The 12223-nt window shown below is 50.2% G+C and overlaps 1 protein-coding gene across 1 annotated transcript; it reads left to right on the top strand.

Annotated features, from left to right (window-relative positions):
- The first annotated feature begins 3040 nt into the window (after positions 1–3040).
- Positions 3041–11715, top strand: GCNA (germ cell nuclear acidic peptidase). Its single transcript, XM_081808671.1, has 6 exons — positions 3041–3633; positions 4863–4938; positions 8047–8191; positions 9587–9725; positions 10494–10698; positions 10966–11715. The coding sequence occupies exons 1-6, from the start codon at positions 3426–3428 to the stop codon at positions 11210–11212; spliced, it is 1020 nt and encodes a 339-aa protein (XP_081664797.1). The 5' UTR covers positions 3041–3425; the 3' UTR covers positions 11213–11715.
- Positions 11716–12223: the final 508 nt, after the last annotated feature.

Genomic DNA, 12223 nt, shown 5'->3' with positions numbered 1-12223 from the left:
CCTATTTTCTAGAGATTTCTGTTCTTCTCAGAGCCCATCGCCCACAGCTGATCTTTGCACCTTTGGCTTCAGAGGCTCTTTTAAAAACCTTTCCAGAGGCATGGAGCTATACTCGTAGTTCAGAACCTGTTCAGTGGGGGTGAAACGTAGGAAGACTAGGAGCTTCTTCTTCTTCTTTTTTTTTTTTAAGATTTTATTTATTTAATTATTTGAGAGAGAGCGAGAGCAGGGGAGGAGCAGAGGGAGAGGGACAAGCAGACTCCTCGCTAGTGTGGAGCCTGATGCGGGGCTCGATCTCACAACCCCTGAGATCATGACCTGAGCCAAAATCAAGAGTCGGATGCTTCACCCATTGAGCCACCCAGGCGCCCGAAGACTAGGAGCTTCTTAACCCTCAGGGATGGTACTTTTTTGATCCTTGTTCGCTTAGTACCAGATATAGGGCATGATACCTAGGCCTTTCACTAAGGTATCAGCACCTTGAAGGTACTGGTGACTTCTTTAGTAACTACCAAAGAGCTACCATTGGCCAGATTCCTGGCTAACCTGGATTATCAGAGCACGGAAAGGAGAGGTGGCTTGGAACCCTAGTCTGCTGTTTCACTACCTGTCCCCTCTCTTTGATTTTTCCTCTCCTCTCTAGCTCGGAGTGGATGTGCCTGAGTAGGACAGAGGTCCAGGTGCAGAGTAGGGGGCATGACGTGACGAGCCACTGTAAGGGGCCAAAGGGAGCCCTAAGAGAGGTAGCTTTAGAGTAGGGCATGAGACGGGACGCCTGGGTGGCTCAGTTGGTAAAGCGTCTGCCTTCGGATCAGGTCATGGTCCCAGGGTCCTGGGATCGAGTCTCACATCACGCTCCTTGCTGAGTGGGGAGCCTGCTTCTCCCTCTGCCTGCCACTTCCCCTGCGAGTACTCTCTCTCTCTCTCTCTCTCTCTCTCTGTTAAATAAATAAATAAATAAATAAAATCTTAAGAAAAAAATAGAGTAGGGCATGAGAGACAGCCGGAAAGCAGTTCATCACCATAGGTGACCACTTGCTGACTCGTTTCATCAGAAAATCCTTATTTTTTTTGAGGAGGAACTTTGACCTGCGGCTGCTCTTACCTTTCTGACTGGTGGACTCTTACCTGTGGGCGTTTATCCCCGTAAAGGAGAGCTGGAGAATGCTCCAGTAGGACTGTCTTTGTAGGTCTCCCTACTGTTCTCCACATGCCACTTCTTTCCTTCTTGTCATGAATTGAGGTGATGTTACAGAAAAAGGGCTTGAACACAACACTTCTGAGGTCACTTCTAACCTTTGTCAATGTATAGTCATTGTTCTTTTGTAGATTATAAGCAGTGGGCCCCTCCCCCTCCCCCTCTCTTTTTAAAATTTCAACTTCAGTTGAGAAATCTTTAAAATTTCTAGGAAGGATGACTTTTTACCATAGCAACACGCACTCCTTTCTCTTTCTTTATTGCATATCCGAAGTTCTTTGATAATGAAGTGATAGATGAGACTCTCAAAGTGTGTGATCCCAAATCTGCAAGTGCAGGATAAAGACTTTTTGCACCGTAAATATATTGTCACATCTTGCCTGTGCCATGGTTTGTATATATATTTTTAAAGATTTTATTTATTTATTTGTCAGAGAGAGAGAACACAAGCAGGGGGAGAGGCAGGCAGAGGGAGAAGCAGGCTCCCCGCCGAGCAGGGAGCCCGATGCGGGGCTCAATCCCAGGACCCTGGGATCATGACCTGAGCCAAAGGCAGCGGCTTAACCGACTGAGCCACCCAGGTGCCCCGGTTTATATATTTTTTTACAACCAGAACCCAAGGAACCTGGAAGGTGAGCTCTGAACAGACTCCAGAGAGCGTGTGTGGTGGTAGATATGCCACGCCTCATTTCTAGGTGAAGGGACCCTTGGCAAACATTCCAAATGTTCCCAAGGCTTCTCAGTGCTGGCATGAGGACTGACCTCCTCACGCTTACATCAGTGGCTCTGAGAGCTTTGCATTTGTGGACTAGTTAGAAAATTAAATTTTGGTCGCTATCATAGAGTTGCCACTTTTTCATTTGTCTAACGATGGGAATAAATTCTACCTAACATGTGCTATCGCCATAATTTCATAAGGTAAAGAAACCAAAAGTTTAGGGAGGATATACTCTCAAAATAAAGGACAGTCCTTTAAATTATAGAGATTGAACTTGATAGGGGGAAAAAAAAAAACCACATTATTTTTCTGATTTATTTTTCTGTGGACCAGAGAAAACATACAAGTCTGCAGAGCTGTGTTTGGGAACTACTGAGCACCTGCAGTGTGCGACTTAGAGAATGTGATTTGAAAATTGCCACTGGGCTTGGATTGCTATTTTATCTGTTACTGCTCTCAGTAAAGTAAAAAAGTTATGGAGCGAAAACAATCTGAAATAATTGATTCTTCTTTTAATTTTAATTTTTAAAATTTTTTAAAGAAGATTTTATTTGAGAGAGCGAGAGAGAGAGCACGAGCAGGGGGAGCGGCAGGCAGAGGAAGAAGCAGGCTCCCCGATGAGCAGGGAGCCCAATGCAGGACTCGATCGCGGGACCCCGGGATCATGACCTGAGCCGAAGGCAGACTCGTAACTGACTAAGCCTCCCAGGCGCCCCTATTTTTATTTTCTTATTTTAAATTTTAGTTAGTTAACATACAGTGCACTATTGGTTTCAGGAGTAGAATTGAGTGATTCATCACTTACATACAGCACCCAGTGCTCATCCCAACAAGTGCCCTCCGTAATACCCATCCCCCCACGCACCTCCCTCCATCAATCCTCAGTTTGTTCTCTATCCTTAAGAGTCTCTTACGGTTTGTTTCCCTCTCTCCTTTTTTTTCTTTTTCCCCTTCCCATTTGTTCATCTGTGTTCTTTCTTTAATTCCTCATGTGAGTGAAATCATATGGTATATTTCTTTCTCTGACTGACTTGTTTCACTTAGCATGATACGCTCTAACTCCATCCACGTCAGAGAACAGTATGGAGGTTCCTCAAAAAGTTAAAAATAGGCCTGCCCCATGACTCAGCTATGGTATTTACCCAAAGGATACAAAAATACGGATTCAAAGGGGTACGTGCACCCCAATGTTTATAGCAGCCTTCTCAACAATAAAATAACTGATTCCCAACTGTGATTCGTGATGTCACCATTTCCAGCTTGTTTAATTTGTGCTCAGTAATCTGAAGTTGAGTGTATGGGGTGGGCGGAGGGAGTATATTTATGTGTGGTTGTGTCTCTTGAATTTCAGATGAGATTCTGGATGTGTTATCCAATACTGAGGAGCAGCCTCCTACCAAGGAGCCTCCAATACTTATCACTGACGATGATAGTGATTTTGAGGGCCCTGTGCTCATAATAGACGAGGATTCGTGTGATCAGGGCCCAACTGCCCCAAAGGAAAAAGAGATGGAGGTCTTCAGTGTCTCCCAGCGCAATTCATCTCACGACGTTGGTGAGCCGAATCTTGGTGAAAATGTCGGCCAGCCTGCGAACGGCACTGAGGCTGCAGTGGAGATTGCCGATGAAGAGCCTGCACCTGTGGTGGAACAACCACAGAAGAGGAAGAGGAAGACCAAGAACGCATGTGTGACACCCAGTAAGCCGGACATATCAGGTAGGCCCGACCTCCTGAATCCGCCCCGCCCACCCCGCGTGCCAGCCACGCCTGCCTCGCCCTTTGCCCTGGACATGTCTGTCTGGTCAGGTCGGCCTGTCCTGCCTACCGACCTCGGGCCATCTCAGCAGCTTCCTAGTGGCTAAGGGAGACAGCCATCCCAGGGAAAATGATCTTTCTGGAAATGGGGAAGGAACACCCGTGTCTTAGGAGTCGCACTTCCCTCGTCCTGGCATGCTTTCTCTCTGTGCTTTTTGTCCTGAGGAGATCCTGTTCTTCTTGGGACCCAGCCCAGTTGTCGGTTCCTGTGGGAAGCCGGACGTCAAGAGACGCTCCTCCCTCCTGGGTCCTCGTAATTCTCAGACCCCGTCTCTGCTAAAGCACTTACCCAGCTGTCTGACAATATGTTTCTGAATCTGCACCCCGCCCCCCCCCCCCAGTGGACAATGAGCCTCTTGATGGGAGGACTCTTCATTTTTAAGTCTCTCCCAGGGTCTAGCCTGGTATCCGGCACATAGTAGATGTTTAATACTTCTTGTTTTTCAATAAGTCAATGGATGACACTACTGTTACGGAAGTCTCTGACTAGAGGAGTGAGCAGTATATGGAGGCTAAGCAAAGATGGATAGACTGGGCGTGTATATCGAGTGAAGGTCCTGCCTAGGATCTGAGCCACTTCCTTCTTATTTTTTTTTAAAGATTTAATTTGTTTGGGAGGGAGAGAGGGTGAGGGAGAGACAGCAGCAGCAGAGGCAGAGGGAGAAGCAGACTCCCCAGATGAGCAGGGAGCCCGATGCGGGGCTCGATCCCAGGACCTCGGGATCACGACCCAAGCCGAAGGCAGACGCTTAACCGACTGGGCCCCCCAGGCGCCCCTGAGCCACTTCCTTAGAGCTAGTGTGTGAGCTTTGCCACACCGTTCCTTATGCCGCCCGTGCCTCAGTTGCCCCCACAATCTAACCTCTAGCGGCAGGCTCACATAACCTCGTTATATAGTCCTTGTACCTATGACAGACTCCTACCCAGCTTATTCTGCTGGCAGCCCTGGGATTCACGTAGGGAGACTCTGTCTCATGGACCGATGGAGAGTTTGCAGGCTTTAGACAGGCAGTTACCTTTTCTAGATGGTGCTCTGGGTGTGGCTGTGGGGGCTCCTCCTGGGTGCACCTTTCTGCCAGTTGCTGGGTGGGCCCAATTTTCAGGGTCCAAACAAACTATTCTCTTTTCAGCTGTGAGAGTCTCCAAAAGGCGTGCGCCTTCAAAGAAGAAGCCCGGTGCGGGGAAAATTGAAAAATGCAAGACCGGGTACGTGCTGTCCGTGTTCAACTGCACGGGAATTGATGGTACCGTTGTCCCGTCCGTGTTAAGCGGCCCACGGGGCATGTGGGAGGGTCTTCAAGGGCATGAAGGAGTCCGGTGGGGGAGGGGGAGAAGGCTTCCACCCCCGACTTGGGAGGGCATAAGTTGGAGAGGGAGGAGGAGGAGGCACCCCACTGCTCCCCACCTCCCTCCGCCTCAGCAGAGCCCTGCGTGGGCACCCCACAGCAGCCCACCGCAATCCCCGCGCTTCCCCAGGCTGGCCGGAGCCCTTTGGCCCCCACGTCGGCTCTGGCCTTTCCTTGGTCCTTAAACTCAGATCTGCCTTGTTGCCAACAGTTGGCACGAAACCAAAGCAATCCCAGCGGAGATTGAGGGCGGGGCGGACACGTCCCCATCCGTTGGAACTGGGGGGAGGGCAGTCAAGATGGTCTTCCAGGTTTTTGCGGTGCTTTGGCTGCATCCAGTTACTCCTACAGCTTGTAGATGTTCTTGCACATTTCAAAAGCTTAAACATTAGCGTGAAATAGATGGCTCGTGGTTCCTTTATTTTATATTTAGCTACATGGAATTGATCCTGAGGACAGCAGGTCATTTAGACAAAAGACATGTCCATTCTTTAAAGGACGCCAAAAACTGACGCTTGTTTTCATTCAGATTGCAGGAAGTTCTGACCTTTCCGCTTAAAAAGACGATGTAGGGGCGCCTGGGTGGCTCAGTTGGTTAAGCGACTGCCTTCGGCTCAGGTCATGATCCTGGAGTCCCGGGATCGAGTCCCGCATCGGGCTCCCTGCTCGGCGGGGAGTCTGCTTCTCCCTCTGACCCTCCTCCCTCTCATGCTCTCGGTCTCTCACTCTCTCTCTCTCAAATAAATAAATAAAATCTTTAAAAAAAAAAAAAAAGACGATGTAGTAGGGCATAATTTTCTTCATTCTTCCTTGCATTCAGGAGTAATATATACTTACATCAGAATTATCTTACAAGACAAGGAACGTATTTGAAGGACTGTCTGTTTGGGTTTGTTTGGTTGGTTTTTTTTTTACCTGTACTTCGGAGCAATAAATGCACCTTAAGGGGAGCAGAAGAACGATGTGTCAGGCACGGGGGCAACAGAACCCCTCGAACCTGAGCTGAGGTTGGCTCGGTGAGGTAGCTCACGTAGTTCAGTGTGTTCTCTCGCAGGTGGATCCCCGGTCAGCCAAGGGTCTTCTCTGGGTTCCTGCCTTTGCCTCGGTGTCTTGGGTAGCTCCCAGGTCGCTTTGCTGTGGTGTGACAGAAGAAGGCCCATGAGCCGCCCCGTGTGTCGTCGTCCTCCGCATCATCCAAAGGGGGCTAATGTGTCTGGACTCCGCACAGTTGCCTTGGCGCTTCCTGTGGCAGTCTGTGGGCTTCCTGTTGTGCTTCGCCTTGTTCCTGTGTAGGCTGCTCACTGGTCATGGTGTTTGATGTACCCATTTGGGGTCTTGCTTGTTCCTCTGATGTGGAGATGCTCCGCCTGCAAGCGAAGTGGCACAGACATCGAGGGGAAGGCGGGCCAAGCCACAGGGCCTGCTTGACATAAGTGCAAACGAGGGGGGGGGGTCCCCCTTCTCTGCTGAGGTCTGCAGATGGTTTGGGTTTTCATCCGCTACCTTTTTGGATGCAAATTTGCTTTCAGAATGAAGTAATTTGAGGCAGACCGTGTTAGTCACCAGTCTGAGGCTCTAGGGGTGAGGACCCTAACTTTAGCTGCCTTGGCCTGGTTTTGTTCTGATTTCCTCTCCCCACCCCAGCCCCCTCACTGATGGCTTATTTTGTGACTTCGGGGTTCATGAGTGTCCCGGCAAAATCCCCATCTCAGGAGTTCTGTGAAGTCAGAAACTCAGCTTATGTGTGTTTGCTCCTGTTTTTATCTTTCCAGCTCAGTAGGCTCATCTCTTGGGACCTGTGGGTGGTTGTAGCCAGGATAAAAGGGTGAAATGAATTATTATTACAAGCGTGAGTCCTCCGTGTGCTTAGCACTGTCCTTTGTGCAGTGGAATTAGGCCTTGAAAGATGGGGCAGCAGTAGGGGTCTAATGGGAAGACCCCGAGATTTGGGTCCAAAGATCCAGGGTCTCTGTGAACTTTGGGGAAGTCGCCTAACCTCGGACCTCTGGTTTCCTCATCTAGCCAAGTGGAGATCGTGAGAAGAGTAATCGCTTCTTTGGAGGGGGGTTGTGAGGATTAAACAGGATAGTGCAACAAGAAGTTCTCTGCAAAGGAGAAAGCGCTACACGGATGGTGGTTCTCAGGAGACCTGGAGACGTGGTCATTCTAGGGCTCAGGGGCAAATCGGTTGTGCCCAGGCACGAACGGACTGCAGAGAATCACAGTTCTGTCCAGAGAACGTTTAACTTGCCCACCTTGGCCGCAGTGGAAATGGTACCTGGAGACAGAGGTTGGGGCCCGATTGACCTGGGCCTTGAATGGCCAGGCCACACAGTGCCAAGCCAGGGAGGGACGGAATTGGGATGTGACCTAGGAAAATGAATCGGAAGTGTGGGGTGGGGGAGAAAGAAAGAAAAAGGGCCTGGAGGGAAGGAACACAGGGGAATGCCGTAGCAGCAAGGCCTCGAGGGGAGGAGATGAACTTGAACTAGGCTGGTGACTGTGGGGTGCGAAGGAGGGCTGGCTGGAAGAGATGTGAAGGAGATCGCCGTCTTTGAGCCTGTTTGAATATGGGGCGAGGGAGAAAATGGACTTTAAGATGTCTCTGAGGTTTTCAGCCCGGTATAACAGAAGTCCGATAACTAAACAAACTGAATGGAGGTCGTACTCAGGTTAATCAGTTGGCAGCTCGGACCCGGATCCCCCGGGAGAGAGATCGAGACTGCGGATACAGGAGTGGGATCACTCCTGCTGAGGTTGAAGCCACAGGCTTCATATCTCTGAGAAGGCAAATAGCGAAAAGAAAAAGGCTATGCATGGAACTTTGGGGAATGCTCTTCTACAAGGAGCTGGAAGGAAGAGGGACCAGCACGTTTTCTGAGTCTCTCTGGATATGACCCGTGTGTGTGCATTTCTCTTACCTCTTCCTCCATAGCTGCACGTAACTCAGCTGAACTTACCTTTGCAGGAAAGTGATGTGCAAAATACCTGGATGTTTCCTGCATGACCTGGAAAACGCAAAGCAGTATTCTGGAAGGAAATTCAAGCAAAATAAGGACAGCCTGGTTCAGAAAATCTACGCCCTGTTTAACAGCTCGGTGTTTGATAAAAAGGTACCGTCGACGAATAAGCATTGGATGAGGACCTGCTGTATGTCTGGCACTCTTGGGTCCTGTGAGGTGTGCGGATGTGTTAGCTGTGTATTTCCTGCTCTGGAGAAGTGTCAGTTTAGATGGAGAGGTGATGCATGCGTAGGTGAAAGAAATAGAGCATGTTTGTGGGTAATCATCTATGGTACAGACTGTTACCAGCACAGGAGATCAGCAGAGGCAGAAAAAAACCACTGAGAGCCTGAGTGGTCAGGAAATAAGGTTGCCTGCAGGGAGTAAGACTTCTGGCTCTTGAGGGATGGTAGGCAGAGAGAGCAGCAATGGGCGGGCGTGGAGAGGGCATGTGTTGATCCTTGACTATCTGGAAAGAGAGGCTTTATGTTGAAGAATAATGGGAAGGAGCTCTGTGAGCCTGGACAAGTTACTTGGCCCCTCTCTGCCTCAGTTTCCTCATCTGCAAAATGGGAACGATAATAGTACCCACTACTTCATAGAATTATTGTTTTTTTTTTTTTTTAAGATTTTATTTATTTGTCAGAGAGAAAGAGCACAAGCAGGGTGAGGGGCAGAGGGAGAGGGAGAAGCAGGCTCCCCGCGGAGCAGGGAGCCCGACACGGGGCTTGATCCCAGGACCCCGGGATCATGACCCGAGCCGAAGGCAAACGCTTAACCGCCTGAGCCACCCAGGCGCCCCCACAGAATCATTGTTAGGCTTAGGGAAGGTAATACACGTAAAGTGCCTAGAACAGAGCCTCGGCGGTTCTTGGGGTTTTCAGACTCTATTATTTCCGCTGACACAACCTTCTGCAGGGAAAGTTCTTAGATCTTTCTGAGGTTCCCCAGCCTTTGGGGATGTCACTCCTCATGACAGTTGGTGTTACATCACATGGCTGATGAGGGGACTGAGGTGCACGTGCAATTGCACCTCCACGCTCTTATGCTCAGGGGGAGGGGGGAGGAGGAGGCTCCAGCTCCCACCTCAGCAGGCCTGCACCTCTCTCCTTGGCTGCCCCTGACTTGGGTCCTGCATGCGTGCACCCTCATCCATCTCCCTTGTATCCTGATGGCCTGTGTGTTGTTTTCGCCTGGGCTTCAGCCTGGCTTTTATTCTCCCCAGAATGTTTAGATTTGCAGAACTCTTTTCTTAAGGTTTTATATATTTATTTGAGAGAGAGCGAGCACGAGCAGGGGGAGGGGCTGAGGGAGAAGTGGACTCCCCACCGAGCAGGGAGCCCGATGCGGGGCTCGATCCCAGGACCCCGGGATCACGACCCGAGCCGAAGGCAGACGCCCAACGGATGGAGCCACGCGGGCACCCCTGCAGAGCTCTTGAGTGAGCAGTCTTTGGTCTCCTTGAAGCTGCTTGCTGACTCACTCTGCTGGCTGTTTTGTCCTCAGCTGCCGGAGAAAATAGATATCGGCTGGAATAAAAAGATGCTGAGAACTGCTGGCTTATGCACCACCGGCGAGACCCGTTACCCGAAGAAGCAGCGTTACGCGAAGATCGAGATTTCGCTGAAAGTCTGCGACTCTGCAGGTGACGGCAGCTTCCCTCCTGTGCCCTTTCCTTGTGTGGTGACTCGTAGGGACTGCTATTTCCCGGCAGCCTCTGCCACAGCTTTACCTGTCCTTCCTGGGTAGATAGGCCTTCTGCGCCTTGCTCGGGGGACATGATCTTTTTTTTTTTTTTAGAATTTTTGGAAAGCATTTATTTATTTCTTTTAGAGAGAGTGATTTATTTCTTTTAGAGAGAGAGAGAGAGAGCACGAGCAGGGGGAGAGGGAGAGAGAGAATCTGAAGCAGACCACGCCGAGCACAGAGCCCGACGTGGGGCTCGATCTCATGACCCCGAGATCGAGACCTGAGCCAAAATCAAGAGACCGACTGAGCCACCCAGGCGCCTCTGCTCAGAGGACATGATTATCAGATGTCTCTCCAGCCCCGAGAATCCAGCGTGGCCGTCTTTCCGTTAGGCTAACTGTCTCTCAGCAGGTAGCTCCCTGTTGCTGGTGGCAATGTCTGCATTCACCCGGTAACTGAGGTTCAAGGTCCCCCCCCAAAAGCTAGCCAATCACCAAATCTTCCAAATGACCCTCCTGTCCTCGGTCCTTTGCCTCCGCCCAGGTGTGGGGCCCTGTCACCTCACTCTTCATCTCCATTCAGTCTCCAGCGCGCCACCATGCCGCTTCCGGCTAAGCCACCTGGGGCTGGTGTGTGGCGGGGGCGAGAGTCTGGGGGTGGTTGAGTGGCAGACCGGAGGGAATCGGTTCAGGTGCTCATGATTTCTTTCCATCCCTCTTCCAAGACCGTCTCCGGGATACTTTGATCCATGAGATCTGCCACGCAGCCTCCTGGCTTCTCGACGGCATCCGTGATTCTCATGGTGATGCATGGAAGTATTATGCCAAGAAATCGAATATGGTGCACCCGGAGCTGCCCATGGTCACTCGTTGCCATAATTACAAGATTAACTACAGGATCCATTATGAGTGTACTCAGTGCAAAACCAGGTAAGACCCTCCGCCTCCGACTTTCTTCGGTTACTTTTCTGTTACGGCCTCCAGCCCAATGGCCCTTTGTGATTTTGTGAGTAAGTCCATGGCTGGCCGACGTGAGGAGTAAACCTTCTCTGCTCCTTTCCACGTCTTCTTTCTCCATGCTCTCCTACTTGGAGCCGGCCAGAGAGTCTTGCTTTGGGCCCAAGGCCAGCAGCTCCGAGAGCACGCTGAGGTACAGTGACTGATCTCTTTGCTGTGTGGTGTCTCTTTCCTCATTAGGGTCGGCCGCTATACCAGATCCTTGAACACCGATCACTTTATCTGTGCCAACTGCAAGGGGCCTCTGGTCATGCTGCCGCTAACTCGCAAGGATGGAACCCCCATTGCACCCCATGTGAGGCCCTTTGCTAAGTATGTGCAGGAGAATTATAGAACGATTAAGCATGAGACGGATGGGATAAGCCATGGGGATGTGATGAGGCAGCTGAGCAAGGATTATGTTGATAAGCAAAGGCAGGATCGTTGAGGTTATCTGGGGGTGTATTTCTGTGGGCTGAGCCCCCCCGCCCGCTAAGAAGTTTCAGAAAAATATCTCTGTTTCTGATAAGCGATGAATATTAGGAATAATAGGATTTAAACTGTTTCTTTATAGCCTCATACTGTTAATGATGATTGTTCTTAAGAAAGGATTCTGTTGCTAAGCGATTTTGTGCCCTTGACGGTACTCACAAGCCCTTTGGATCCACTCTGGGTATCAGTTAGTTTTAACATAGTTCTAACACGTAGAACACAATGCAGACACAAACTGTGTTTTCAAGAGGGGCAGGTGGAGAGAAGGAGAAGGATGCTGGGAGGTGAACCAGTTTTAAAGGCAGCACTCCAAGACCAGGGCTGCCGGCAGGTGGAACCTGCGAAATTTACCTAGACATAAAAGACAAGCATATTTCAGGAATTCAGCTGCTCTTGAGATTGAATAAAGCCGCGCTGAGCCAATGTAGTTGTTACTAAGACAAAAAAAATAAAATGTTTTCTGCGATTTGCTTATTAACGGGGTCTGTTCATTGACAACCTGTGCCTCGCGTAGAACCGGCCCTCAGGTCTTTCGTCCAAGACCCCAGACCTCGGAAGTGCTCCAGAGTGTGTCTGCAAGAGCACTCTCCATTCTGGGCTTGTCTAGGAATTTTGTGACTGCCTGTAAGCACTTCGGCAGCCTCCCCACTCCTGGGAGATAGCCGGGATGCAGACTGGGGTCAACATTGTATGCATTTCCTACTGCTGCCCTAACAAATTACCACAAGCTTAGTGACTTAAAACAACACAGATGGGTCATCTTACAGCTTGGGAGGTCAGCAGTCAGACGCGGACCACACTGGACTGAAGTCGAGGTGTGGGCAGGGCTGTGTTTCTCTCTGGAGGCCCTGGGGTTTGGGGATCCGTTTCCTCGTCTTGTCCAACATCTAGAGGTCACCTGCATTCTTTGGTTTGTGGCCCCCTTCCATCCTTCAAGCCAGCAACATCTCCCTCTCTCTCTCTCTCT

This window comes from Leptonychotes weddellii, chromosome X (genome assembly GCF_054177405.1).
Source record: "Leptonychotes weddellii isolate Sample4059 chromosome X, ASM5417740v2, whole genome shotgun sequence".
NCBI classification, from domain to species: domain Eukaryota; kingdom Metazoa; phylum Chordata; class Mammalia; order Carnivora; family Phocidae; genus Leptonychotes; species Leptonychotes weddellii.
Note: the sequence above shows the minus strand (reverse complement) of the source record. Positions and strands in the feature narration are given on the sequence as shown.

What these genes read in the sequence shown, in the direction of transcription:
- GCNA (XM_081808671.1), top strand. Translation starts at nt 3,426, where the DNA reads ATGGAGGTCTTCAGTGTCTCCCAGCGCAATTCATCTCACGACGTTGGT. An exon ending in CAGTAAGCCGGACATATCAG is followed by an intron (nt 3,634 to 4,862) that starts GTAGGCCCGACC and finishes TTCTCTTTTCAG; the next exon opens with CTGTGAGAGTCTCCAAAAGG. An exon ending in GAAAGTCTGCGACTCTGCAG is followed by an intron (nt 9,726 to 10,493) that starts GTGACGGCAGCT and finishes CCCTCTTCCAAG; the next exon opens with ACCGTCTCCGGGATACTTTG.